General features: G+C 47.1%; 1 protein-coding gene across 20 annotated transcripts in view; it reads left to right on the top strand.

Moving 5' to 3' along the window:
• Nucleotides 1-26,464, top strand: part of ABCC12 (ATP binding cassette subfamily C member 12) — a 73,032-nt gene extending 46,568 nt beyond the window's left edge. For 7 of the 20 annotated variants that reach the window (XM_009430748.5, XM_009430743.5, XM_009430744.5 and 4 more), the window contains 13 exons: nt 1,249-1,338; nt 2,357-2,460; nt 4,446-4,643; nt 5,415-5,641; nt 8,774-8,911; nt 12,846-13,032; nt 18,565-18,654; nt 21,057-21,246; nt 21,706-21,865; nt 22,983-23,061; nt 24,099-24,212; nt 25,733-25,897; nt 26,005-26,464. In XM_009430748.5, coding sequence (XP_009429023.2) covers nt 1,249-1,338; nt 2,357-2,460; nt 4,446-4,643; nt 5,415-5,641; nt 8,774-8,911; nt 12,846-13,032; nt 18,565-18,654; nt 21,057-21,246; nt 21,706-21,865; nt 22,983-23,061; nt 24,099-24,212; nt 25,733-25,897; nt 26,005-26,091 — 1,829 coding nt within the window. In that variant the 3' untranslated portion in view covers nt 26,092-26,464. The remainder of the gene's footprint in view (nt 1-1,248; nt 1,339-2,356; nt 2,461-4,445; nt 4,644-5,414; nt 5,642-8,773; nt 8,912-12,845; nt 13,033-18,564; nt 18,655-21,056; nt 21,247-21,705; nt 21,866-22,982; nt 23,062-24,098; nt 24,213-25,732; nt 25,898-26,004) is intronic. The other 13 variants (XR_010152601.1, XR_010152605.1, XR_010152606.1 and 10 more) reach the window with 5 other exon arrangements.
• Nucleotides 26,465-27,052: the final 588 nt, after the last annotated feature.

The raw sequence follows: 27,052 nt of genomic DNA, 5'->3' as shown, positions 1-27,052 counted from the left end.
CCAGTCCCTTTTGTGCTCCTGGATGCTGTTCATTAGGCTCTGCTCACACGCTGAGGCGTCTCCCTCATTTTACAGTTTCAGAGGGAGACACAATGGGCTGAAGTCAGGCTGAACATTTTCAAAGGAGCTCCAGGTTCCCAGGCAGCGAGTATAATGGTGGCTCTATTCAGCAAGGTGCCTTTGAGGCGTGAAAGCTTTTCCTGTTGGGCCAGAGTGCACAGAGTCTGTATGTGGGGTGCCCCCTCTTCTAACTCTATTTATCTCTGTTTATAAAAGCCAAGTACGGTGTATAATTCTGCTTTGGAGTCGACATTTTCGCATTTCTCTGTGGAGGAGCGGAAGAGACATGCATTCAGTATTGGCTGCTAGGAGCTGCTTTATCCAGCATCCCTTTTCCTCCAAAATCTTGTTTCCATGAGAACTTGACAGTCATTTTCCCTTCCCCTTGGGGAATGGAAGAACCTGGGACAGACATTGAGGGAATCAGGTGTCCATGCAGCAGCTGACCTAGGGGGATACGCTGGTTTTCTTCTGTATGGCGTGAGCTCTGAGAACACAGGACCTGCCTCTTTCTTGCTCACTCTGTAGCAGATGACAAGGGTGCCTTTACCACTTCAGCATGCCCAGCCCCCTCCCAAATGCCACCTCTGCATTCCTTTGCCTGGGGGCTCTTTCTGGGAGATGCCAGCTAATGTCAAGCTGGAAGTACGGGAATTAACACCCCCATCCAGGGAGCGGCCTTCACCCCAAGGCCAATAGGAATCAGTACAGAAAAATCCCAGATTCCTCTCATCACGTGGAAAAGCCCGGAGTGTGTGCCTACACTGGTTCTGAGATTTTTCACATGGGATGAAGCCCCAGTGGCCCACAGTGGTCGCCAGCTTGGTGACACGCCTTACTCCCTTTAGCTCCCAAATAAACCTCATGTATTCATAGTCTCTTCTTGGGTGCTGCTTCTAGGAGAAATAGACCAAGACAATCCTTGCATCCTCAGGACTGACCATATAGTAGGTGCTTAATAAATATTTCTCAAGAGACCAGAAGCTTACTTCACAGGGCTGTACTGAAGACCGAGTAGCACAAAATGAGCAAAAGTGTGTTGGAAGTGCATTTGAGAGCATGGGACGAGTGGAAGGATGCATCACAGCCCCCTTAGCCGTGTTGTGGAGTCTGTGGAGGGGCCGTGCCTACCTCGCTGGGCCCCCACCCCAGTGATGAGAGCCATGGCACTTGTGTTTGTCTCCACAGTTCCTGAGCACCAGCTCATCCAGACTGAATCCCCCCAGGAAGGAACCGTGACCTGGAAAACATATCACACGTACATTAAGGCTTCTGGAGGTTCAGTATAAAACAACAAGTTTCTTGATTTAATTTGCATTTTAAAAATCCTGTCTTAAACTGTTGGGTTCACGTTTTATGATTTCTTTAACAATTATTCTGTTTATGCTAGGGCCATTTATCAATGCTTTTATTTTTTCCCCTCCTAAAAACTAACGTCTGATAATACAGCCTTTTAAATGGAATCATTCTTTATCTCCATTAAAGCTGCCAGACTCTCTTTTATTGGAGTGGAGTGAGCAGCAGCATGAACCCTACCCTTGCACTCCAGTTGCTCTGTACAGCAGTGGCCAGTCCATTGCCAGCCTTCCATAAAAGATGCTCATCTCAGTGTGCAAAACATGCCTGTAGTTTCACTCTCTGTCTCTCTCCAGCAAGACTGGGTTTTCCTTGGTTTCTTTTTCTTTCTTTCTTTCCTTCTTTCCTTTTTTTTTTGAAATGGAGTCTTGCTCTGTCACCCAGGCTGGAGTGCAATAGTGCAATCTCGGCTGACTGCAACCTCCAACCTCCGCCTCCCAGGTTCAAGCAATTCTCCTGCCTCAGCCTCCCAAGTAGCTGGGATTACAGGCACCCGCCACTATGCCTGGCTAATTTTCCTATTTTTAGTAGAGACGAGGTTTCACCATGTTGGCCAGGCTAGTCTCGAACTCCTGACCTCAGGTGATCCGCCTGCCTCAGCTTCCCAAAGTGCTGGGATTACAGGCGTGAGCCACCATGCCCGGCCTTCCTTGGCTTCCTTTAAAAGAATATTGAGTCACTTCTATTGAAGTGCACATTGGTGGTTTTTCCAATATGTTCACTGTTTGGAGCCATTTTCCAACCAGGTAGAACAGATGTCCCCACAGTTCAGGGCCCCAACACTCAGATGTGCTGCATCAGTCCAGCAGGTGGTTTCCAGGCGTGGGAGTCCTTTTCCTGCAGGTTTTGAATTTCCCATCAGGGTTGGGTCCTGAGGAAGGTCAGCCCCTGCCATGTGCTCATGTCTGCAGCCCCTTGGGCCTCTCCGCTCCTCTTTCAGGGTACCTCCTTTCTCTCTTCACTGTGTTCCTCTTCCTCCTGATGATTGGCAGCGCCGCCTTCAGCAACTGGTGGCTGGGTCTCTGGTTGGACAAGGGCTCACGGGTGAGTTTCCCTTTGGCATTGGAAGATGCCGAGTCTGTGTCTTGGAGTAAAACTCTGCTGCCAGAGCATCTGACTGCCCCTGCCACCATGCCATGAGCCCACATGCATCCCTCTGCCCTTTTCAAGAAGTGGGAGTCAGATGCTTACACCACAGGACCCAAACCCCTGGAATCCCCTTTGATTTTTCAAGACAAGCAGGGTATAGACACCACTTTCAGATTTTAAAGGGTTGACTAAAGAAGACTGTGCCCCAGCTTGTCTGGAATCAGGCATGTACAAGATTGGGTCAGTTTCACAGCCTCTCTTGTAAGTTTCCTCCAGGAAAGCCTAACACTGATTTGTGTCTTCCTAAAGAGAAACTGGCATCTTTTTACGGACACTGCCCAGTGCCAGAAGGTCCCACGTGTCTCTGCTCCCCAAAGTTGTCTCTGCATGAACAGGACGGGCAAGCATCAGATTCAGGCTTTGCAAATGCCACAGAGCCATGGGGGACCCTTCTCTGCAGGGCCCTTCCTGGGAAGAAATGATGTGTTGACTCTCTCTCGAGCTTGCTGGGAGCTCTCCCAGCTTTTGGCCAATGGTCTCAAAGCTTTCCTGGAGCCCTGGGGAATGCTGTGGGGACGCTGGCCCATCCTCCAAGATTACATTTGGTACAGCTCTGTTGCTATGACAACCAAAGGGTGGTGGCACTAGGGAGATGGGGGCAGGGGAGAGGCTGCTGGGTGGCCTGCTCTGTGCAGAAATAGAGAGCCATCTCTGGAATAGACAGATTCTCCCAGATCCCCCCTCACTCACGAAGAGCCCTGTACTTGGAGAGCCCGAGGTTTGGAGTCAGGGTGCAGCCTCCTCACAGGCTTGGTGCTTCCCCAGGAGTCCCACTGCCATTGGCTGATTAAGCATGCAGCCATGGTGGCTGAACCATGTGTTTGCCCCTGGTGCCCCAGACACTGTATGTTTGCGCCTGGTGCCCTGGACACTATGTGTTTGCCCCTGCCCTCCCAGACACGCAGCCATGGTGGTTGAACCATGTGTTTGGCCCTGGTGCCCCAGCACAATCAAAGGCACAGGAGTGTCTCCTCTTCAGGCTGGGCCTTCTATCCCTCAACTCCCCAGAGATACTTTTGCTTTTAACGATGTTCATCCATCAGCCACCTCTGATTTACATTTCCGCTATGACTGTAATCAGCAAAATGGCATTTAGAAGAAAGATGCTTGTTTGCTCCCCAAGGGCAGTCTTGACTTTTAGTACACAGCCCAGAGAAAAATGAAACTGCCAATTTCTCAGGGCAAGGAGATGCCCTCTCCTCAGAAGTGCCGGCAAAATTGTGTGTTTTCACTGGGCAGGATGGAGCCACAGATTCTTTGAATCCTCTGAGAGCCACTTGTATTCACTGGGCACCCTCCTCCCCACCAAAGATCCCAGGGCAGTACCCCAGCACCCTCTCAGTTACCCCTTGGGAAAAAGAAAGGGAAGGGACTGTGGAGCTGGCCCATCATACAGAGAAGCCCCCCGAGTTGCCCTGAAGGCCTGGTGGCTGCTGCCACACAGCTGAGCATGCTGGAGGTCAGTTCCTGATCCTCTATCCAGTCCGGGTTGCCTGAGGGTTACTCCTACAGCCTGGTGGAATTCCGATTCCCCATTTGCCTCTCTGATCTTCCCAGCCCAGCATTGCTTCTGGTCTCCCGAGGTGCAGTGAGCTTCGGGGATGTCTGCCCAGTGCCCATCTGGTTTCTCTGCTTTGTTTTTCCCACTGTGCTGAGCTCACAAGTCAGGTGCCCCTTGGGGTCATGAGTGCCAGCAGGAGGAACCCCACAAAGCTCAGAGGCCCCAGAAGGGAACAGACTAGATTGTATCCTCCTGACTCATTCAAAACACTCATGTGCTTCTTCTTAGTTTCTTCTCTCTGGAAAGATTCTCTGGAAAATTCCTGTTCTCCTGGCAGGAATTTATCAATTCTTGGTGCTTCTCTTGTTTTTCTCCAAAGATGACCTGTGGGCCCCAGGGCAACATGACCATGTGTGAGGTCGGCGTGGTGCTGGCAGACATCGGTCAGCATGTGTACCAGTGGGTGTACACTGCAAGCATGGTGTTCATGCTGGTGTTTGGCGTCACCAAAGGCTTCGTCTTCACCAAGACCACACTGATGGCATCCTCCTCTCTGCATGACATGGTGTTTGATAAGGTATGGCCACAAGCATTGCAGGTGTACCCAGTTATTCAGTCAACAAGGTATACGGAGCACCTGCTGTGTGCCAGGCATGGTGCTGGGCTCTGGGGACAGCCAGAGCCCTCATAGAGCTTGCAGTCTAGTCTGGGAAGAGTCTCCCAAATAGCTAATTACCAACTGAAGGTAGATTCCAGGGAGCTGTGGGAGTGGATCAGCCCTGAGGCTGGGCTAGGGGATGGAGGCGGGGAAGGCCACTCCGCGGCAGAGATGCGCAGGCCAAGAAAGCACCTCCCGCTCCAAAGAGCCCTGAGTGCGACACGGCCCTCAAGAGATCCTTCCGGCCCCCTCCGCATTCCACTGCTGTGGTGGGTGGCAGCCAGGGCCTGGGAGGGCCCTGGCTAGAGCATATGGGTGGGGCCCACACTTTGGAGGTAAAGAGACAAAGTGAAACTTGGCTTTTTATTGCCATGGGGCACAAAATTCCTTCCTCCGACAAAGGCATCAGCCTCTCCCGTCTCAGGCTGCATCCCAGATTTGAAGGGGGAAGCCTGACCTATAGGGGGTCTCTCGGGACTTCCGCACAGAGACTGAATCCCCACATTCACACTCATTCACGGTGGCCGCAAGAATGGGGTGCATCCTCCCTTTCCCAAGATCACCTGACACACTGTGTTGTGCCCTGGAAAAAAGGTCAGGCCCTGTGCTCACAATTTCACCTCCAGCAGAGCAGCAGGGTTTACTAAGCATGCATCTCGACTCTGTCTGACTCTCTACCATTCTCCACAGATCTTAAAGAGCCCAATGAGCTTCTTTGACACGACTCCCACTGGCAGGCTAATGAACCGTTTTTCCAAGGATATGGACGAGCTGGATGTGAGGCTGCCATTTCACGCAGAGAACTTTCTGCAGCAGTTTTTTATGGTGGTGTTTATTCTCGTGATCTTGGCTGCTGTGTTTCCTGCTGTCCTTTTAGTCGTGGCCAGCCTTGCTGTAGGCTTCTTCATTCTGTTACGGTAGGCCCATGTGCTATTTACATGAGAAAACGATACACACACACAGTGACTGGGTATCAGGTGATATTGAGCATTGAGTGCTTGCTGTCTTTACTGATGGTCTACCATTGATTTTTTTTGTACTTAGTAAATGCCAGGTGCTTTGCATACATCTGGCATTTTAGCCTCAGAGCAACCCTGAGAGGTGGAAACTATTGAAAGATTACGGCACTGGTCCCAGGCCAAGAAGCTAGTAGCCATGATTGCCTCCTCTCTGCTGCTATGTTCCTAACCATGGGGCTCTACCGTTGCTGCTCTGAGCTTTGAGAAATAACCGCCACCCTAACCATGGGTGTGTTTAGAGAAAGGCCTTAGGCAGCTTTGCACAGTGTCGGGGCAGGGGTTCCCACTGCAGCTGTGCACACCCACCCTGGGGGAAAGCAGGAGGACAGCCATGATTCCAGCCTACTAGGAGACCTGCCCGGCTCCCCGCTGTTCCTGGGGTGAGCTGGGGTTCCCAGCAGGTAGCATGGTGGGTATTGGGTGAGGGCAAAGGGTTGCAAATCAGAGAAATTTGCATTAGAGCCCCAGCTCTGCCACAACTAGCTGAAGGACCTTGGAGAAGTCAGAGAGGTGCTGCAAACCTCAGTTTCCTCTCTCCTTAATGGTAATCATTGAAATATATGCCTCACCTGTTTCAGAGGGCTTGTGAGGATCAGGGAGACTACACAACCAATGCTTGTTGGTTAAAAATGGAATAAGCTGTTATGCAAGAGTTTCCATAAAAATCATAACTAAAAATAATCATTTATCATGATCCTAGACGTGCCCAGCCAGTGGGATAGTTATTGTATATCTGAAAGAGAATCCCCCAAATTATAAAATATTTAGCCCACAAACCCTGAACTTGCTTTCACCTGTGCACAGGATTATGCTCCTAGACGTGCCCAGCCAGTGGGTTAGTTATTGTAGATCTGAAAGAGAATCCTCCAAATAAAATATTCAGCCCACAAACCCTAGACTTGCTTTCACCTGTGCACAGGGTTGTTGGTTTTCACACTCAGATCCTAGTTTTAGAAATAATTGCTGTGGCCACAGTGTGGAGGGTGAATGGAGCTACAGAAAGGTCAGGGCAGACTATAGGGCAGGAGTCCCTTGAAATCTACAGTCTGTGTGAGAGAATTAATGAGGACCAGACGTAGGCAGCAGCAGTGGGAACAGAAGAGAGGTGTGGATTTGAGAGCCATTTCCAAGGTAGTGTCATCAGGGTTTCACTTCCCACGTCTGGTGGAATTTTGGGTGTTGGGGGATGGGAGAGGCAAAGGATGATTTCAAGGTGGAGAGCGATGTGAAGAGAGATACGTGTGGTGCAGGAGGAGAAGCCGTTTGGGGAATAAGAATACGAGTTTAGTTTCGGATGTTTCAGTTCTGTTCAACAAGTCGGCTGATGGTGTCCGTGGACAGTGGCAAATGCAGGTGTGGGAATGTACTGGGGCAGGAGAGCTGGACTCTGTGCAGGGGCAGGTGTGGCTCTGGGAGCTGACACTGTGCCCTAGGGAGCTGGGAGAGCTGGACTCTTGCTGCTGTCTTTCACTGTTCCCGTGGTGACCCTGAGGAAGCGAAATTGTTAGGATGTCCAGGTTCTTGAAGGGTGTCCAAGTTCTTGATGTCCTGAGCAGAGAATTGGACAAAACGCACAAAGCAAGGAAAGAAAGAAGCAACAAAAGCAGAGATTTATTAAAAATGAAAGTACACTCCCACAGGATGGGAGCAAGCCTGAGCATAGGGGCTCAAAGCTCAGTTACAGAATTTTCTGGGGTTTAAATACCCTCTAGAGGTTTCCCATTGGCCACTTGGTGTATGCCGCATGCAAATGAAGTAGTGGCCCATGATCAGTCTGACTGGTTGCAGAAAGCGACTAATCAGAGGCTGAAGTGAAGTTACAGTTACTCCTATACAAATGAAGACTTGGCCTGCCACCAGCCTGATTGGTTGTGGGAGGGGACTAATCAAAGGTACATCTGTCATCCAGAAAAAGGGGCAGGTGTGCAAGGAGAGTAGCCTTTGAGCCTTTTGTTACCTAGGCGGGGAAAGTTGGGGTTTTCATTTTGATTTAGTTCTAGGAAGTCAGCGTGAATTGGCCTTAGGTTCCCTGCCTCCAGACCCTCTTCTCCTGTCTCCAAATGAAATGGTCTGAGTCTCCAAACTCAAGGGTTTATTGTGATGACCAAATACAAATAATTTCTGAGAGTCATTTACAGGATAAAAGTAAGTCCTGGATGTCATTCTTACAGTGGATTCTTTGGGCTCATGTTCCTTTTTGTCATTCCTGTATTTGATCATTGCTCTTGTCTGTCCTCCTGTTTATGCAGTTGATTTACTTAGTAAAAGCTCTTTCCCTGCTCTGTACCCACCCCTCTAGCTATAAAGACTAGACAGACCAGAGCTCGTCCTGCTTGAATTATCCAAGTGTTTCCAAACAACTCACTTTAGCTCTGCACTAATGAGACTTCCCTCCTCACTGCCCTGGGTTTGTTTTGGCTGAGAGTCTGGAGGTTTGATTGTCTTCTCTCTCGGGGGCCAGCCAGCTGCTGTACACACCCGAGGTCCCTGGTCTCTTGCTCACCAGGGCTCCTGGAGCTTCCACATAAAGGGGAGCTGCATCCCGTGGGTGTTTGGTTTTAAAGTCAGCTATAATGATGTTCATTCAAAATTACCTTTGAAAATGCCTTTAGAAGGCCACATGTTGGCAGTTGACACACCGGGTTTTCTTCCAGAGTTAGATCAGATCACTTTTTCTCTGGCTGGGCACCAAAAAGTGGTTGGCTGATACTTAGGGGCTGTGCTGTATGAGAAATTTTGGTTTTTGAAGACTAGAATCACGCCTTGTGGAGCGAGACTTTCCTGATATGAGAAACACAGCACCGTGGCCAAACGAAGGTGCAGCTGACTCATGGTTCTCACGCCTCCGACATTCCCACACCTGGGGCAGGCACCACTGCAGAATGGCAGGCTGCTCTTCATCCCCAGTTAGATGGCACCGTCTCTGACTTAAGCACTGTGCTGAGTGCCTAGTTGGCTCTGTATGTGTGAGGGCAAGCCTGATGAGACCTCACTTTGTGGCCCACTTGGCCCCTTTCAATTTTCTTCCAGCATTTTCCACAGAGGAGTCCAGGAGCTCAAGAAGGTGGAGAATGTCAGCCGGTCACCCTGGTTCTCCCACATCACCTCCTCCATGCAGGGCCTGGGCATCATTCACGCCTATGGCAAGAAGGAGAGCTGCATCACCCAGTGAGTCCCATGTGGGGCCCTGCCCCAGGCCCCCATGCTTCATGCCTGACTCCGATGGGGAGTGCACAGGAGGAGGGAAGTCTGGGCTGCTGGGGACTGATCACAGACAAAGAGCTGGAAGAATCAGGAGGAGTCCTTGAAGACACTTGGCCTCACAGCCTCTCTTCCAGCATCTTGGGCCCCAGAAGATGTGAATGAGGGGAGCTTGTTCAATGACAACCTCATTTGTTCTATTTTTCATTCTAAAAGTAAAATGTGTTTGATTCAGGAAGATAGGGAAAAGAAGAAAAAAGAAGAAAAAAATCACTTATAGCCCCTCCCCAAACCCAAACCTATTAATTTTTTCATGTTTCCTTCCATTTTTTGTTCTTTTTTTCTATTCATGGTGTCTTCTTTTTCTTCTTATTTATAATCATTTCTTAAATTTATTTAACAGTTTGAAATAGCCTGTTTCATGTTATTACACGATTCTTGTAAAAATAATTTCTAAAGGCCACCTTTCATTTCACTTAGCATTTTCTTCTTTTTAAAATATGGGGACTATGTTAGTAAATCTCTCTGGCATCTTCCAGCTTCAAACTTCTAAAATACGACATAAAATGTATAAATCAGACTGGGTGCGGTGGCTCACGCCTGTAATTCCAGCACTTTGGAAGGCCGAGGTGGGTGGATCATGTGAGGTCAGGAATTTGAGACCAGCCTGGCCAACATGACGAAACCCCATCTCTACTAAAAATACAAAAATTAGCTGGTGTGGTGGTGGGCACCTGTAATTTCAGCTACTTGGGAGGCTGAGGCAGGAGAATCACTTGAACCTGGGAGGCAGAGGTTACAGTGAGCTGAGATTGTGCTACTGCTCTCCAGCCTGGGCAACAGAGTGAGACTCTGTCTCAAAAAAAAAAAAAAGAAAAGAAAAAGGATAAATCACAGTAGGCTCACTGCAGTAACAATAACCCCAAATCTTAGGGAGTTCATGCAATAAATTTTTATTTTTCCTGATGTCACAATTTAGTGAAGGTCCATGGGGCAACAGTAGGTGATTGTACTCCACACTCAGGCATAGTCTGTTTCTATCTGGGGCTCTTCTGTCCCAAGGGCCCTGAGGTATTCTCTCGGATCTTCTGTGTTGGGCCGGAAGACAAGGCGAGAGGCCAGGAAGGAGGACCCAGGGGGATTTTATGGTCCAACCCTAGCAAAGTGTCCCAAGATTTCTGCACATTCCTTGGCCACATTGGAGTCACATGGGCTCGCCTAACGCAAGGGAGGCTGGGAAATGTAGTCCAGCTGTGTCCAAAGGAGGAAAAGAAAATGGAATTTGGTGAATCCATAGCAGCCTTTCCCACTTTCTGTCTTTTCCTTCCTTAAAATGCCAACACACCCTTCAGAGAGAAAGAATTAGATGCAGTTCTAAAGGGTGCATCGAATGCATTCTGAGTTTGGAATTGCATTAAATTTATTTATTTTTATTTTTATGTTTTGAGACAGAGTCTTGCTCTGTCACCCAGGCTGGAGTGCAATGGCATCATCTCGGCTCATTGCAACTTCTATCTCCTGGGTTCAAGCGATTCTCTTGCCTCAGCCTCCCAAGTAACTGGGTCCCAGCTAATTTTTGTATTTTTAGTAGAGACAGCATTTCACCATGTTGGCCAGGCTGGTCTCAAACTCCTGACCTCAAGTGATCCACCTGCCTTGGCCTCCAAGAGTGCGGGGATTATAGTGAGCTACTGCAACCAGCCTGGAATTGCATTAAATTTAGAATTGCCTCTAATTCTCTCTCTCACGCCCCCTCCATTTTACCACCCAGGATCTCAGAGTAGACTTGACATCACACCTTGTCTTTAGTTCAGTCAGCACCTAGTCCGGACCCTAGTTTGACCTGAACATCGTTTGTCAAGAGTCCTGCCTCACACATAGACACTTCCAAAGTCCTGGCCATGAGGAAAGCCCATGGAGCCATTAGTCTACTCACCCGCAACAAACACACATGCAAACTTTGTCTTCCCACAGCTTCTACTCCAAGATTTCCGAGAGAATCCTATAGGGAGCCAAGAATGACTGATGAGGGTTCCCTTCTTTTAATAGTTTCTTTCCAAAGGGCTTGGGTTTCTGATGTGTATTGCCTTTGCCACCAGACAAAAATGCTACAGCTTAAAAAATGTAAAAAGATTAGAGGTCAAATTCCAATTTGATCCCAGCTAGTGATTTTGTTTCTATGCAATCTAACCAACCACACGGATAAGACCACAGGTGACTTCCAGGTCATGGAGGCTGTCAGTTGAATTTGTATGCTGTATAGCTACGTGATAGAAACAGCACTGTGTTTTGAAGAATATTTTGACTAAGCTCCGGGGAAAATAAGTTAGAGTTGAAACAGAGAGGAGGAGAGGGCAGCAGAGCCCAGGGCAGCTGGTCAGAGGGGCTTCCAGGCAGAACTCTGGGAGGCCTTCCAGGACAGCGTGGAGCAGCAGTGCCTAAGGCCATTCACAGCTATGCCAGGGGAGGAATTGTACCTCCTTAGGGCTTTAAGCGTGGAAGGGTTTTCATTTTTCCCCCAATAGTTTCTACCAGCTGTTCTCATGAAGCCCTTCCCCACTAGATCAGGGAAGCCACAGTGGCAATTGAATCTGATGTCTCTTTTGGTTAATGGTCAGCTCAGTGCGGTGAAAATTTCAATCTTGAATATATTCAAGCCACAGGTCTCTTTCCCCCAGAGGCTTGGTGTGGCAAGGCTATGCTGTGTGTGTGTGTGTGTGTGTGTGTGTGTGTGTGTGTGTGTGTGTCAGGTGGGGCAGGCTTGCAATTGAGAAGCACCTGCTCTGTGCTTTTAAACACCCTCTTCCTTTTCTCCAGGCCTGGCTCTCTGATGCCCATGTGGGGGAACTGGGGAGGGGACAGCAGGAAGAACACATCCTTGGGTGACTGGCACCTCTGGGCCATTCTCTCCTTTCTGCTATCCTTTCCTGCTGCTGCAATGCACTGTGCAGATGTGGGACAGCAGCTTGGAGGCCCCAGCAGGGCCAGAACCCCAGGAGTTCTGCCAGCATTGCTGCATCGGTAGGAGTTGCTGGGTCTTCCTGTGAGTTCTGCCTGGCAGCCCTCACACTGCACTCCTCTGATGTGGAGGCCCCTTTGCTTCATGCCAGGGACCGTCACATCAAGACTGCAGCCTCCAAGGTCATCTTCCTTCTGCTATCTCAGCCCTAGGAACTGTGGAGCTGATGGGATCCACCTTGCATACATCTGGGGAATGCGGAACTCCAGGGGTGGGTCTTGCCCCCGTCCCCTGGGTGTGTCATCTCCCTGTCACTCTGCTCTGTGCTTCTTCCCCCCTCTCCAAGCCCTGTGGCTCCATGGACGTGCAGCAGGGATGCAAGCTGTCAGCTTCCTGTCCTTGAAGAAGCTCCCAGCTTTATAAGCAATTGTCTTCAATCTTCTTTCTCTGATTCAGGGAGGGAAACCTAACATGCACCCTCCCTTCCCTCCTCTACAGTCACAAACATTGATTTCCCTAAAGGTGACCTCCTCCACAACCCACCCCCACCCTTTCTATAGATCAAGGGGGCCAATTGTCAATTCCACAAAGCCTTTGAGGGTGGCTGACTCCACGATAGGGATCCTTTGGAGTCAGAATGTGAAGCACTCAGCACCTCTTCTTCTCAGCTATAGATTCTAGCTGCCAGTTCTGGGAAAGAGAGAAAGAGCCACTTAGCACCCTACTCTATTGCCACATGAGATTTCCCAAAATATGTGCAAATCAAAGATGTCTAGAGTGGCAGATTTTTAAGAGCATGAATATATGTTCATTTTTGTAAGAGTTTGCTATGTGAGAGTGTGTTCCCTTGATTAAAAATTCCTTGGCCTCATTTCTCCAGTCACCCTAACCTTAAGTCTACAGCACAACCTGATCTGCTTTTTCTGATTTTCTTGACTGTAGGTTTAAGACGCTAAACGATGAAAACTCCAGTCACCTCCTCTACTTTAACTGTGCTCTCAGGTGGTTTGCGCTGAGAATGGATGTCCTCATGAACATCCTTACCTTCATTGTGGCCTTGTTGGTGACCCTGAGTTTCTCCTCCATCAGTACTTCATCCAAAGGCCTGTCATTGTCATACATCATCCAGGTAATGCCTGGTGCAAAGTTGGGCTTAGTCTGGAGGCTCCGGCCTGTAATACATCAGCGAGGGTGCTTTTGGATGGACACAACAAAAACCCCAACTCGAATGGGTTTAAATGAGAAAGGGAGCTTAGTGGCTCACATCATTAAAAAGTAGGATGGTTGTGTGGACTTCAGGCACAGTGGGATCATGTCTCTGAGCTTTGCCCATGCCCTGTGATGACTTTCCTCACAGATGACCAGCAGCCTCTGGGGTCTACAGCAAAGAGGAAGCAGAAAGAAAGCATTTCCTGGCCCAGCCACGGAGGCAGAAGCCTGGAGCTTTACTGTTATTGGAGGAAAGCATTTCCTGCCCCAGCCATGGAGGCAAAAGCCTGGAGCATTACTCTTATTGGATTAATTTAGGCATCCCAGAACTAATTAGTGGTTTGATGGGATACGGATCATTGGTTAGGCTAGGGATGGAGTTACAACCATTTCCAACTTTAAGTCACATAGCTAATCCACAGTGGAGGGAGTGAAATGAATGCTGGAGAGACAGTCATAATATTGATGACAAATAATTACTGACTTCTCTTCTTGGTTGCTTTTTTTTCTTTTGAGTAACTATAATAGGTGAACATACGGCATTGATTGTGATTGGCTTCAGGCCCTGTCTTTTAACTAAATTAATTCATTTCCTCCCCACAACAACCCTCTAATACTGCCGTGATCCCCATTTTGCAGATGAAGAAACTGAGCCACAGAAAGACTTGTCCTAAGATCATAACAGCTGTCACATGTTAGGGCCAGGATTTGAACGCAGGCCACCTGGTCCTCATGTTTGTTTGAATCTTGTTATCTTTGGAAACTTTTTTGACATAGTCCTTATTCTTAGTGCTCTGAAACTCTGGAATAATGTATCTGAATGTGGGTCTTTATTCATGTGTTCTGTTTGATGCTGTGAGTTCTTTAAGATTAAAGTCAAATTTCTCATCAGCTTGGAAACATTTCTCCTTTTTCTCCTTCATTTTGACAATGTCCTCTTTTTCTTTGTTTTTTTTTTTCTTACTGTATTCATGTCAGTTGAATATTGAATTTCTTGCATCAATTCTCTGTTTCTTTTTCTTTTCTCTCAGTTTCCATGTTCTTGTCTTTTTATCTTGGGAATTTTTGTTAGCTTTGCCATTCAGCTATTCCTTGAATTTTAAATTTGGCAATCATATATTCACATATTTAATTTCCACAAGCTCTTATTCTCTGAGTTTTTAAAAGAATCATTTTTTACATGGATGCAGCATATTTTTGAATCTCTCTGAGGATATTAATATTAATTAGTGTATTAGTTCTCACACTGCTGATAAAGACATACCTGAGACTGGGTCATTTTTAAAGAAAAAGGAGTTTAATGGACTCACAGTTCCACGTGGCTGGGGAGGCCTCATAATCATGGTGGAAGGTGAAAGGCATGTCTTACTTGGTGGCAGACAAGAGAGAATGAGAGCCAAGTGAAAGGGGAAACCCCTCATAAAATCATCAGCTCTCGTGAGACTTATTTACCACCATGAGAACAGTATGGGGGAAACTGCCCCCACGATTCAATTATCTCCCAACCCACTGGGTCCCTCCCAGAACACGTGGGAATTATGGGAGCTACAATTCAAGATGATTTGTGTGGGGACAAAGCCAAACCATATCAGTTAGAGTCTTTTTTTCCCCTCCTAAACTCTCCTCCCTTCTTTGACTTGCATCTGTTTCTTCCAGAGGTAGTTTTTCTTTTTGTTTCTCTCGTTCTTGCTCTTTCATGCCATTGGTTTTGCCCATCTGTCTCCTGACCCATTAGTATTTAACTCCGGGGAACTGGGTTGGGTTTTCAGAGTTTCCTCTGCCTTTGTTTCACCTTGCTAGGTGTCTCCTGATGGGAAATTTTATGACTGCAGGTAGGTGGGTGGTGGGGCTTTTCCATAGGCTGGCTTCACTTCAGGAAAGCAGCCAGGGAGCTGGCTTTTAGGTACCCAAATGCAAGACTTAAAGGAGTTTTTATGCAGGGGACTATTCAGAGAGCCCAATTTATCCCTAGGCAGTTAATTCAATTTCTTTAGAGAAAATCATGTTTATGTGTGTGTGTCCGTGTGCACATGTGCTCCCATGCCTAGGGATAAAGGGTCCAACTAACTCTGGTTAGGAGAAAGAAGAGGGGAAGAGGAGTGAGTGAACCAGACAGGAGTGGTTGTCTATATACAGAGCCTATCAGCCAGCCTCTTTGTGGGCCCCCTTCTCACACCTGGAGCCTCTCTGGGTTCTGCTCTTTAAACTCTAGCATGCTCTGCTTCCATTTTATCAAAAGGCTTTCATCCTCTTTCCATCTTGCAGAAATTTGTAGCTTATTCACTGCTATCTCTTCTCAATCCCCTTACTGTTAAAGGTCTATTCTTTATGGAAAATTTCTCTGATATCATTTAAATGGTATTTTGGGAAGAAAGGAAACAAAAATGTATTCTCTGTACTCTCTCTTAAGTGGGGAAAAACGAATTTTCCTTGGGTAACCAGTTTCCTGTATTGATAGATGTCTTCATTTGTTGTTGCCTAGTAAAATATCAAACAGATGATGTTGAACAGTTTCCCTTAATTGGTCCAAGTAAAACAGCTTTCCCCAACTAAGGTCATGCTTTTGGGCGATATTATCAGCTTTCCATGAGATTGTTTTCAAACATTCCTGTAAGGTTGTGCACAGCATTGAGATCTATGGGAACACTTGTTCTCCAGCTGGCTCTGTGGCTTCATTGAGCATTAGCCCCCTTTGGAGAACACAGAATCAAAATGACAGCACTCCACTTGAGATTAGAGAAGACTCCCTAGATGGATGAGAAATTGGCATGAAATCCCACAGAGCAGAAAGTGAATGCAAAGTGACATCATATCACATCACGCAGGAGAATAAGCACTTCCTGGGGCCAGCACTGTGCCTTTGTGGGCATCCTAAACCTGGGAGGGCTGCCGTGGCCTTGGGAGCTGATACTCTTGCATTTAGCAAAAGATGTATATGCCCTTCTCAAGGGCAGGGTTCATTCATTCATTTGCCAGATATCCCCTGAGCACCCACCATGAGCCAGGAACTGTGCTAGTGGCTGTGGAATCAGCAGTCAGCAGTCTGGACAAGTCCTGCCCTCATTCTAGTGGGCAGCTGGAATAAATGAGGGCCAAGTAAATAGATGAGAAGTTCAGAAGGTGTTTAAATGTTAGGAAGACAACGAGTGGAGGAATGTGGCTGTCGGAAGGGGAAGCAGCATTTCATACAACAGCCAGAGGAGGCCTCTGCTGGGAGGTGGCTTCCAAGCTGAGACCTGAAGGATAAAGAACCAGCCAAGGAAGATGGGAAGAAAGAGTGCCTCAGGGAAAGGCTCAGCGGTAGGCATGATCCTGGCATGTTTGAGGATCTGAGAAGCCCACATGGCTTGAGCAAGGTGGTATGAGGTGCCGGCAGAGTAGAATACATAGAGCTTTGTAAGCCAGGGGCGGGGTATTACCTGTATTCCAAGACTGGGTTTCTCAACCATGGCACTGTGGGCTTTGGGGCTGGTTAATCCTTCTGGTGAGGGGCTGTTCTGTGCACGGTAGGATGTTCAGCAGCCTCCCTGGCTCTGCTCATGAGACGCTGGTATTACGTCCCTCCCGCCAGGTTGTGACAACCCAACCTGTCTCTAGACATGGCCAAATGTCCTCTGTGGGGCAGGTTGAGAGCCATTGCTCTAAAGAAGTGGAAACTGCTGAACTGTATTAAGCAGGGAGGCCTTCTGAGGGGCTCTCAGAGGGTCTGCACCCATAGCCCTCTCCACGTCACGCGCCTGCTCGCGCCCCCTGCCTCTTTGCTGCTAAGACCGCTTGCTTCTTACTAGAGCATTCTTATCCTGAGTTTGACTGGTGGACTTCTTATCATAAATGCCTCAGCTCACACAGTCCTCTGGAACCCCCTATCTAAGGTAACTCTCCAGCCCCGGCCCCTCTCCCACATCAACCTGCTTTTGGGACATTCTTGTCACTCCCGCAGTGGCCTTGTGCACCATCCCTGCCAGTCCACTAGAATGGAAGCTGCTTGAGTGCAGGGATCTTGTCTATAACCTTCAACCCTGGAAACCGGCACCCCAACCAGTACCTGGCCCATGGCTACTGCTCAGTCAATGAAGTTCGCTAATGCATGAGATGGCCCTGCCTCTAGCCCACTTGGTGACAAATGCTGTGGCTGCCCCACCCTTCCAGGGCAGGCTGGAGGTTCTGGGCATTCTCACACCCAGAAGCAAGTGCAGCAATGACTGAGGGAGTTAGTGGCTATGTAGCCCCGTGTACCCCGGCTTCCTTGCCCCGGCACGGGACAGTTCCGAGGTGTGCTCCATTCAGCGTCCCAGAGCTCCAAGACCAGCCGGACTCTCAGTTGCCCACAGCGGTAACATCTCACAAACACACCTGGTATGGGTGGCCTCTCTTCCCCTGCTCACTCCTCCATCCCCTCTTGGTACAATCTGGGTTCACTGCCTATGTTCGTCTGTGAAGGCTGCTGTGACAAATTACATGCTTGCAGGCTTCAAACAAGAGAAAGGTTTTCTTTCACTGTTGTGGAGTCAGATGCCCGCACTCAAGGTGTTGGCAGGGCCAGCTTCCCTCCGGAGGCTTGGGAGAATCTTTCTTCTCTCTCCCAGCTTCTGTGGCTGCTGGCCATCCCTGGCATCTCTTGTCTTGTAGCTGCATCACTCCAGTCTCTGCCTCTGCCTTCACGTCACCTTCTCCTCGGTGACTTCTCCTCTGTCTCTTATAATGACACTTATCACTGGACTTAGGACCCACCCAGGTGATCCAGGATGATATCAAGATCCTTACTAATACCTGCAAAGATCCTCTCTCCAAATGAGAGAGCATTCACAGGTTCCAGGGATTAGGAAATGGACACATCTTTTAGGGGTAGGGACACCATTCAACCTGCCCTAATATACTTCTTGCAGTCAAATCTTGGGGTTGGCTTTTGGGAGATCCAGGCCTAAGGTGGGTGACCTTAGCAAGCCACATGCCCCAGTCTGAGCCTTGACTTTCTCATTACTATAACAAGAAGACAGGCTTGATGGTTTTCTGGTCTCTTATGGTGATGTGGTTTTCGGTTGTTTTTTGAGCAAGGGGCTAGGGGAGGGCTGCTCTGAGATGCAAGACCCTGCCAGGTGGCAGCAAGGGGCCGATAGCCAGCAGTTCTGCAGCTCCCAGGGAGAATTCCCACCACTCAAAGAGGCGTGTGATCAAGTGGTTCTGTGGGGAGATGATTCTCACCATCTGGAGTGCCAGGGAAAAATGTAATTACCATTTGTTTCTAAATACAAAGGAAGTGTTTAAAGGCAAAACACCCGAACAGGAATATCTTTACTTCTGGGCGCTTGGCTGGGAAGGCAGGCCTCCTGTTTGTGCTGTCTTGCGCTAGGCAGGGGAGGGATCATTCACTACGACTGCCTCCTGAACGGGGAGCTGCAGAACCCGAAGGAGGAAGGGGCTCTAACTGCGGCTGCTCGCTCCTTTTCAACAGCTGAGCGGACTGCTCCAAGTGTGTGTGCGAACGGGAACAGAGACGCAAGCCAAATTAACCTCCGTGGAGCTGCTCAGGGAATACATTTCGGTAAGAAATTAGTGCATCAGAGAGGAGGGACAAGTTAATTTTGGCAGGACTTGGGCAAATACTGGATCTTTTTAGATGCGAAAGGGGTCTTTTTAAAAAACCAAAATCGGGCCGGGCATGGTGGCTTACGCTTATAATCCCAGCACTTTGGGAGGCCGAGGCGGGCAGATCACCTGAGGTCAAGAGTTTGAGACCAGCCTGGCCAACATGGTGAAACCCTGTCTCCACTAAAAATACAAAAATTAGCCAGGCATGGTGACGAGCGGTGGTAATCCCAGCTACTCGGGAGGCTGAGGCAGGAGAAACACTAGAGCCCAGGAGGCGGAGGTTTCAGTGAATCGAGATCGTGCCATTGCCCTCCAGCCAGGACAACAAGAGTAAAACTCCATCTCAAAAATCAAAAACAATAGCAACGACAAAAACCCCAAAATCGGACGAGTCATCCCTCTTCTTAAAACCTGTATTTACAATACATTCTAAAGTTCTTGTTGTTGAATGTGAGGTTCTTTTTAACAAGGTTTCCTTAAGGGCTTTTTTGATACACAGAAAAATACAATTCAGTGGCTTACTTTGGTTTCTAAAAATTAATATTTTGCCAGGCTCAGTGGCTCACACCTGTAATCTCAACACTTTTGGAGACCGAGGCAGGAGGAATGCTTGAAGCCAGGAGTTTGAGATCAGCCTGTGCAGCACAGTGAGACCCTGTCTCTCCAAAAGAAAAAGAAAAAGTTAAAATTTGCCACGTGTGGTGGCATGCACCTATAGTCCTAGCTACTGAGAAGGTTAAGGAGGTAGGGTCACTTGAGCCCAGGAGTTTGAGGCTACAGTAAGCTGTGATGATGCCATTGCACTCCAGCCTGTGCAACAGAGCTAGACCCTGACTCTAAAATTTTTTTAAGTTAAAAATTATTATTTGATTGAAGTCATAAGTTGAAAAATAGAAGCTCAGTCTAACTCTTCTTTAAAAGCTTTTATATCCAACTTACAAATCTTGCTATTCTTTTAAAAGAAGTCTAGCCGATTCCAGCAATCACATTTAGGTGCCTTTGAAGAGTGTTTGGCTCCATTTACAAACTTAGTTAAAGATTTTAAAACATTTTAAACTGCATTTTAAAATTTAATACATTCAATTTCTTTTTTAAGTACCTCAATGATCTGATTTAACAACAAACCTTCTTGAGTTTGTATAAATTTAATTAATTAAACTTATAAATATAGTAAGCTTTAAGTTTTCATGACAGTATCAACGCTATAAACAGTAAACTTTTAACTTAAAATCATGTTTAAATCAATTATTCAATTATGCATTTTAAATTAGAATCACAAGCCCAAGTTCTGTTAATATATTGTGAATACTTGAAACACCAAGTGTGCAGATTTCTTAAACTAAAAATATTACTGTTACAGTTTCATTTCTCTAAAATATTTTTATTCCTAATTCTAAATCTTCTAGGGGTTAAAAATACTCAGTCCTTAACAATACAGGTATTTTCTCAGCTAAATGAGGTTGCTTACTGACCAGAGATTTGGGCTGGTCAGCCATCCTGATGGGGCACATGGGATCCCTATTTCCAGCTGTTTACACAGAGGTGACTTAAGAGGAGGGGCTGCTTTTGTGTTGAAGCCAAGCTGCCCTACTCCTTAATTAGACCTTGCATTTCTTGGACTCTTAAGAGACTTAAATGTTTTTTTTTTTTCATGTATGTCTAAAGACCTCTGAACTTGACATCCTGCATTCTTATCATCTTTCTTCTTCTAGTATAATGATGATTCTTGCAGATTTTGAAATTATATCTGGTTGAGTTCTGCAAACTCAAGGCTATGTCTGGCCTTGTCACACAGCTTCAGGGCTACACTTCTGACATTTTCCCAGGCCCACTGGCCCAGTATGAGCTTCCCCTTGTGTATTCCTCTAAGTCATCCATCCCTCTATTCGCTAAGCTCCAGCCACATGACTTTTCTTTCCATTCCTCAAATTGCCCAAGCTCATTCTGGCCCCAGGGCCTTTGTGCTAGCTGTTCCCCCAACCGGGAGGGCTCTGGACTTGATTCTCTTGTAGCTAGCATCCTCCCAGCACTCCAGCCCTCAGGTCCAATGTCACATAGGTGCCTTCCTGAAACCTCAAGTACTTTTACTCTCCTACCCCCCTTTCCCAACACACAAATCACATTCTGTATCCTATTGCCATACTCTGTTTTATTGTCTTCATTTTTAATTTTTTTCCTTGTTTATTATCTGAAATCCCCACTGGAATGTGAGTTTCTAGAATTAAGGGTCATTATTGGTTTATTTCACTACCATGAATAGCAGTACCAGAAACTGTGTGAATCAATGAATGAATTAGTTAAATAAGTGAAAAAACAAATGGCTAGTCACTGGTCATTGGTTATTCTCCTTTACAGACCTGTGTTCCTGAATGCACTCATCCCCTCAAAGTGGGGACCTGTCCCAAGGACTGGCCCAGCCATGGGGAGATCACCTTCAGAGACTATCAGATGAGATACAGAGACAACACCCCCCTTGTTCTCGACAGCCTGAACTTGAACATACAAAGTGGGCAGACAGTCGGGATTGTTGGAAGAACAGGTTCCGGTGAGGACAAGCTCTGCTTTTGTTTCTTTTGGGTTGTTTTCTTTGGATTTCCACTGGATGTCCTAGTTAAGTCACACCAGAGAGTAATGTGTATGTGTGTCAGATTGGCTGTTATTTCCCTCAAATCTCTTTACTGTAAATTAGGATTTCAGGTTGAATGGGTGTGTAGAGATGGAAGCAAACACATCGGTTTTTGAATTAATTAAATGACAATCGTCCTAGTGCAACAGGGCTCCAGAGATGAGTTGTGTGCTAAGGGCCCCTGCAAGGATGGGCAGGTTAACTGTGTCAGGGTAGCCCATCCCTCCACCCCCACCCTGGTGAGGACACTTTCTGTCTACACTGTCATCCTTATGGAGCCATTTGCATTGCATTAAAAATCCCACTGATTAAATGCTTGGATATGATGGAAGCACAAACTGATGTTTGATTTGTTGTTCTTACTTTTATGGTTCCCAGGAAAGTCATCGTTAGGAATGGCTTTGTTTCGTCTGGTGGAGCCAGCCAGTGGCACAATCTTTATTGATGAGGTGGATATCTGCACTCTCAGCTTGGAAGACCTCAGAACCAAGCTGACTGTGATCCCACAGGATCCTGTCCTGTTTGTAGGTACAGTAAGGTAGCTGTTTTTAATCATTGTGCATTTCTATTTTTGGAGAGTGAAATCAAACTGACCAAGAACTTTGTGATGTCCCCAGGGCATGGCTGGCCTGGAGCTGTTCTGTCTGAGGGAAGCAGTATCCCAGGGGGGCTCACAAGCACTGCTGGTCCCTGTTTCTGCATCCAGCCTTGGGAGGAGCCAGGGCCCGGGGTCTGAGCATTACTTGTGTTTTATAAACACATTATTAATGAGCAAGATGCTTCTATGTTCATTCATACACTGAGCAGATATTCCAGTGGCTCTGGACAGCCCTAGTTTATGCCTGTGTCCCAGCATCCCATCAGGTTTAACAATGGCCACTCTGAAAAGTGTCCCAGTTTGCACAATAAAATAAATAGTTACCCCATGTATACGGCTATCCATTGCAAAGTGCATTCATTTATTTCCACACCTAAGTGAACAGAAGCTATTTCAAGCACAAGAACAGTAGGGCTGCAGCTTCTATGGGGCTCCAGATCTGATATCAAGGCACAAGGGGAAAGGCAGTTTCTCAGTTAGCCAGTGCAGTGGCTCTCTCTGTGATGAGAGGAGCATTTCTCCCATAGAGCACCAGATGAAGTAGGGTAACTGTATTTACTGTATTTAAAGTTCATTGTTTGAAAAATGCATTCTGCCTCTTGAAACAGTACATTTACATTCTGTGTCTGAGCTGTTCAGCACCCTGTGAGGCCCTAGGAGCTGCCGATACATGGAGTGGCAGATTTGGGTTGCTCACTCTCCCTCTTTCTCTGCCAAGAATTTTTATCAGTTCAAACCCACTCTGCTACTCGGGGCTGCTGAGAGGCCCAGGTGTGTCTTTCTGAGCACCTTGCTCAGAGCTGCCTCTCGGCAGGGTTCCACCTGTCATTGCCTGCCTCAGTGGTCTCTGCTCCATTGCAGAGTTGTGGGCCCTTGGTCTCGTGGCCTGAGGTCCATATTTTGTGGACCACTGTCCTGTACTGAGCACTATTCTTGGAGCACGAGGTCATCACATGCCACCTCCTACCCTCCTCCACATGCTACAGAAAACCTGCTCCCCATCCATCCTCTCGTCCTTGAAATCTGGCTCCCTGTCCTCTCCTCTCCTTCACTGCAGGTACAACTTGGATCCCTTTGGGAGTCACACCGACGAGATGCTCTGGCAGGTTCTGGAGAGAACATTCATGAGAGACACAGTAGGTCTCTGGGGCTGTTGAGGAGGAGTTTGTTTCCCAGCACCACTGCCCTAGATTCCTGGCCTATGTTTAAATTTGACAAGCACCTAGGCCAGCACTTAGCCAGGTTTATTTGTGGACACCACGTAAGTCAGTAGAACATAATCCTTAGTTACTCTTTCCTATTAAAAGCAACAATAGGGCTCTACAATGATCCAGTCAAGAGCACTACATGTATCATCTCACTTGATCCTTACTACAATGCTCTGAGGTTGGTACTCTTACCCCTAATTTTAGAGATGAAGAAATTAAAGCTCAGGGAAGTAACATGCCCAGGCTAGTGAGTAGCAGGATGGAGACTTGAACTCAAGCCTGTCTGGCTGTAGAGCAGATGGAAGGCCCTGCTACTCTGCCAGTGGCCTCATTTGCTATCAGAACAGACAAGCCACAGAAAACGGGAGGGTGTGGAATGTTCTGGGAATGGCAAGTATGGCTGGTTGGAGAGGACCAAACCATCTGTGAGAGGGAACCCTGTCCTATAAGAGCTACAGCCCCAGCTGGGGTCAGCAGGTGAGCATGGCCACCTCTGCAGCCCAGCGTGATGATATTTTTCCAGGACTTGGTACCAACATGAGCATCTTCCAAGGCCACTTTGGCTTGTCACTCTGGATAAGTCAGACCCTGTCTTACCCTTCCTTAATGTCCAGAAAACTCTCCCATCCCATCTCTATTTGGTCCCTGGAAACAGCAATCCAGAAAGCCGTTTCCACTTGTTTGTTTGCTCTCTGGGACTGCATCTGCATCATTTGTTCTTTTGGTGAATTGTCTATGGGGTTCTATGAGTCATACTGTGATTTTAAATTATTAATGTCCGCCTACTCCCTGGTCTTTCCCTGGTGCCTGTTTGCAATATTGAAATGATTGTTGTTTTGCACTTTCTTTGCCACAGTAAAATAAAGCAAGCTGATGAATGCAAGAGAAGGGGGCAATCAATACAGACAGCATAGGACAATTTTATAGATCATCAGCACAAATGTGGCATTTTTTGTGTTTTATAGATAATGAAACTCCCAGAAAAATTACAGGCAGAAGTCACAGAAAATGGAGAAAACTTCTCAGTAGGGGAACGTCAGCTGCTTTGTGTGGCCCGAGCTCTTCTCCGTAATTCAAAGGTAAGAAAACACGGAAAATGGATTGGTCAAATTTTGGATATTTCCCGCAGCGCCACTCAATCCAGGAGGCAGAGCCACTTGTATGTCTTTCAGCAAAGAGAGAGCAATTGAGCCATTTAAAAACCGATCACTTTTTCTTAAGACAAAGTTGTGAGGGATAAAAATTGAAAAGTAACAGCCATTTACAGCAAGAGCACCTTCCTCTCCCAGGCTTCCCCTGGGGAGGTCTCGCTTAGATTTTCACTCTGCTTGCCTAAGTGGTTTGAGTTTGAAAAATCTGTCTCCCAACTTTCTCCCATTGTCTCTGAACAATTCTGAATCTGGATACACTGTCCCCAGGATCCTCAAGAGGGCCATCAGAATGCTAGGATATGGGAATTGTAGAATTTATACTTATTTTTCTTTGTGACTTAGCCACCCTTACTTACTGATTTCCAGGAAGGGATTGCTGTTGCTTTAGTAATGCCAGTCTCTGAAGCCTCATCAAAGGTGTGACCCATTGTGTGTATTCTCTAGATGTGCTAATGTCAGGGGAGAGGGACCGGCATGGATCTGATGCCTGCCATGGCACTGCATGCTGCTAAGTGGTTTAAGTGTAGTCTCCATATCCAGCTCATCAATAAGGCATAGCCCCCTTTCACCTACGAGGGAACAGAGCCTCGGGGAAGTTAAGTAACTTGGCCAGTCAAGCAGAGTCAGGGGTTAAGTTCAAGTGCTCTGATTTGCTAAATCAAATCTGTTCTGTGATCAGCGGAATAATACCCCCACCTCCCCAAAGATGTTAATGTCCTGATTTTTGGAACCTGTGAACATGTTCCTCTGAGACTTTTAATATATTAACTTACCTGGCAAAAGGGACTCTGCAGTTGCGATTAAGGATCTTGAGAAGGGGAGATGATCCTAGATCTGGGTGGGCTGAGCGTATTCATATGGGGCTTTCCAAGGAGGAGGCAGAAGAGTCAAAGAGAGAGAAGGAGCTGTGATGCCAGGAGGGGCTGTGGGCCAAGGAATGCAAGTGGCCCAGAAACTGGAGAGGGCAAGGAAACAGAAAGAATGCAGCCCTGACAATACCTTGATTTTAGGATTTCTGACTTCTGGAACTAGAAGATAATTTACACTGAGTCTCTAAGTTTGTGATCATTTGGTATGGCAGCAATATAGGGAATGAATGTAAGAGCTGCAGTACTTCATGCCAACTCAGTTTAGCACAGTAGATAAAGCCTGTGCAGCCTGTCTCCCTATGAGTTTGTAGGGTTAGAATAAACCACTTGAAAAGAGGAATAAAGGATATACAACCTTGTCCCTCTAGCAAGTTCCTTTGGAAAGATGGAGGTGATGTGATGTGACTTTTATTTCACTCTTCTTCTTCTCATTTTCTTTTTTGAGATGGATGTTTAGCTAATTACTTTTCATCTTGTGGTCTTATTTTTCTTCTTCTTCTTTTTTTTAAAGTAAATGAGCCAAGGCTATAAATTCCCCTCTCAGTGCACCTTTGGCTTACAATGTTTCCTCCTCCACAGATCATTCTCCTTGATGAAGCCACCGCCTCTATGGACTCCAAGACTGACACCCTGGTTCAGAACACCATCAAAGATGCCTTCAGGGGCTGCACTGTGCTGACCATCGCCCACCGCCTCAACACAGTTCTCAACTGCGATCACGTCCTGGTTATGGAAAATGGGAAGGTATAGGAAGCTCTTTTGGCTTCACCTCCCCAGAAAGTCCAGTGGTTTGAGCTTTACAGTGGGTAGATATTTTCTGATGATTTCAGTTCTTCTTCTCTGACTTTCAGGTGATTGAGTTTGACAAGCCTGAAGTCCTTGCAGAGAAGCCAGATTCTGCATTTGCGATGTTACTAGCAGCAGAAGTCAGGTTGTAGAGGTCCTGGCGGCTGATTCTAGAGGAGGAAGAGGCTCTGTGAGATGAATAGGAGGAGTCTTCAGGAGGAGGGGCTGTCCTCTCCGCAGGCAGCCCTGGTCTTCAGCCCCTCCCATCCACGGAGTGAGCTGGGGCTGAAGTTGTCCCCACTGCCATACTCAGTCCATGTCACCCCACTTGGTGGGCTTGGGGTTGGTTCTGGGTGGTGAACCGAGGCAGACCCAGCTAATGGATTAAAAAACTGCCCTTCACCTCCCAAGTCCCCAAGGGTTCCTCATGTGTTTTCACCAAAACCACCCCAGTGCCTGAGATTGAAAATATTGTAACTTTCAGTTAGAAATCAGCCACAATAAACAACATGGGAAAATGCCTTAGGATGGAGTTTGCAAGGTTTCCTTGCCCATTATCAGAAGGAAAAAGAGCAGAATTTTCTTCTCGTTTAACCCCACTCACTTCCATCTTGACTGGGTGACAAGTGGTAACGACACAGATTTGTAGCGTGAAAGATTGAATACAGTGTTTGGCCAAAAATTTTTTTTTAAATCATATTATATGTTTCAATTGATCTGTTAGAATAACCAAGAAAACAAAATGCTGGAGTTTCTCTATAAATGACACTTTTATATCTTCTTTATTCGTCGTTAAAACGCAGTAGGAAATGACCCTGAAATGTCGCCTTGCAATTATTTCACTGAAGATATTCCACTTTCCATACTATTTCCTCCAATAGACCCTTGTTGCCTTCTCCCTTCACTCAGTAATGAACCTTCACAGTCGCTTACCACATAAAAAGCTTTCTCTCCAACCTGGAGGCTGGTTCTGATGGAAGCAGTAAAGATGTATTCCCAGCAGCCCCAGGAGTGAGCGCTGCTAACTCGTGGTGACATTTGGGAAAAAAATATTTATAGAAAATCCAGCAAGCTCTTGTGTAGTAGCCGCCAAGGGGCACGCTGGGAGTTCTG

Source organism: Pan troglodytes, chromosome 18, assembly GCF_028858775.2.
Source record: "Pan troglodytes isolate AG18354 chromosome 18, NHGRI_mPanTro3-v2.0_pri, whole genome shotgun sequence".
Lineage (NCBI taxonomy): Eukaryota > Metazoa > Chordata > Mammalia > Primates > Hominidae > Pan > Pan troglodytes.
Note: the sequence above shows the minus strand (reverse complement) of the source record. Positions and strands in the feature narration are given on the sequence as shown.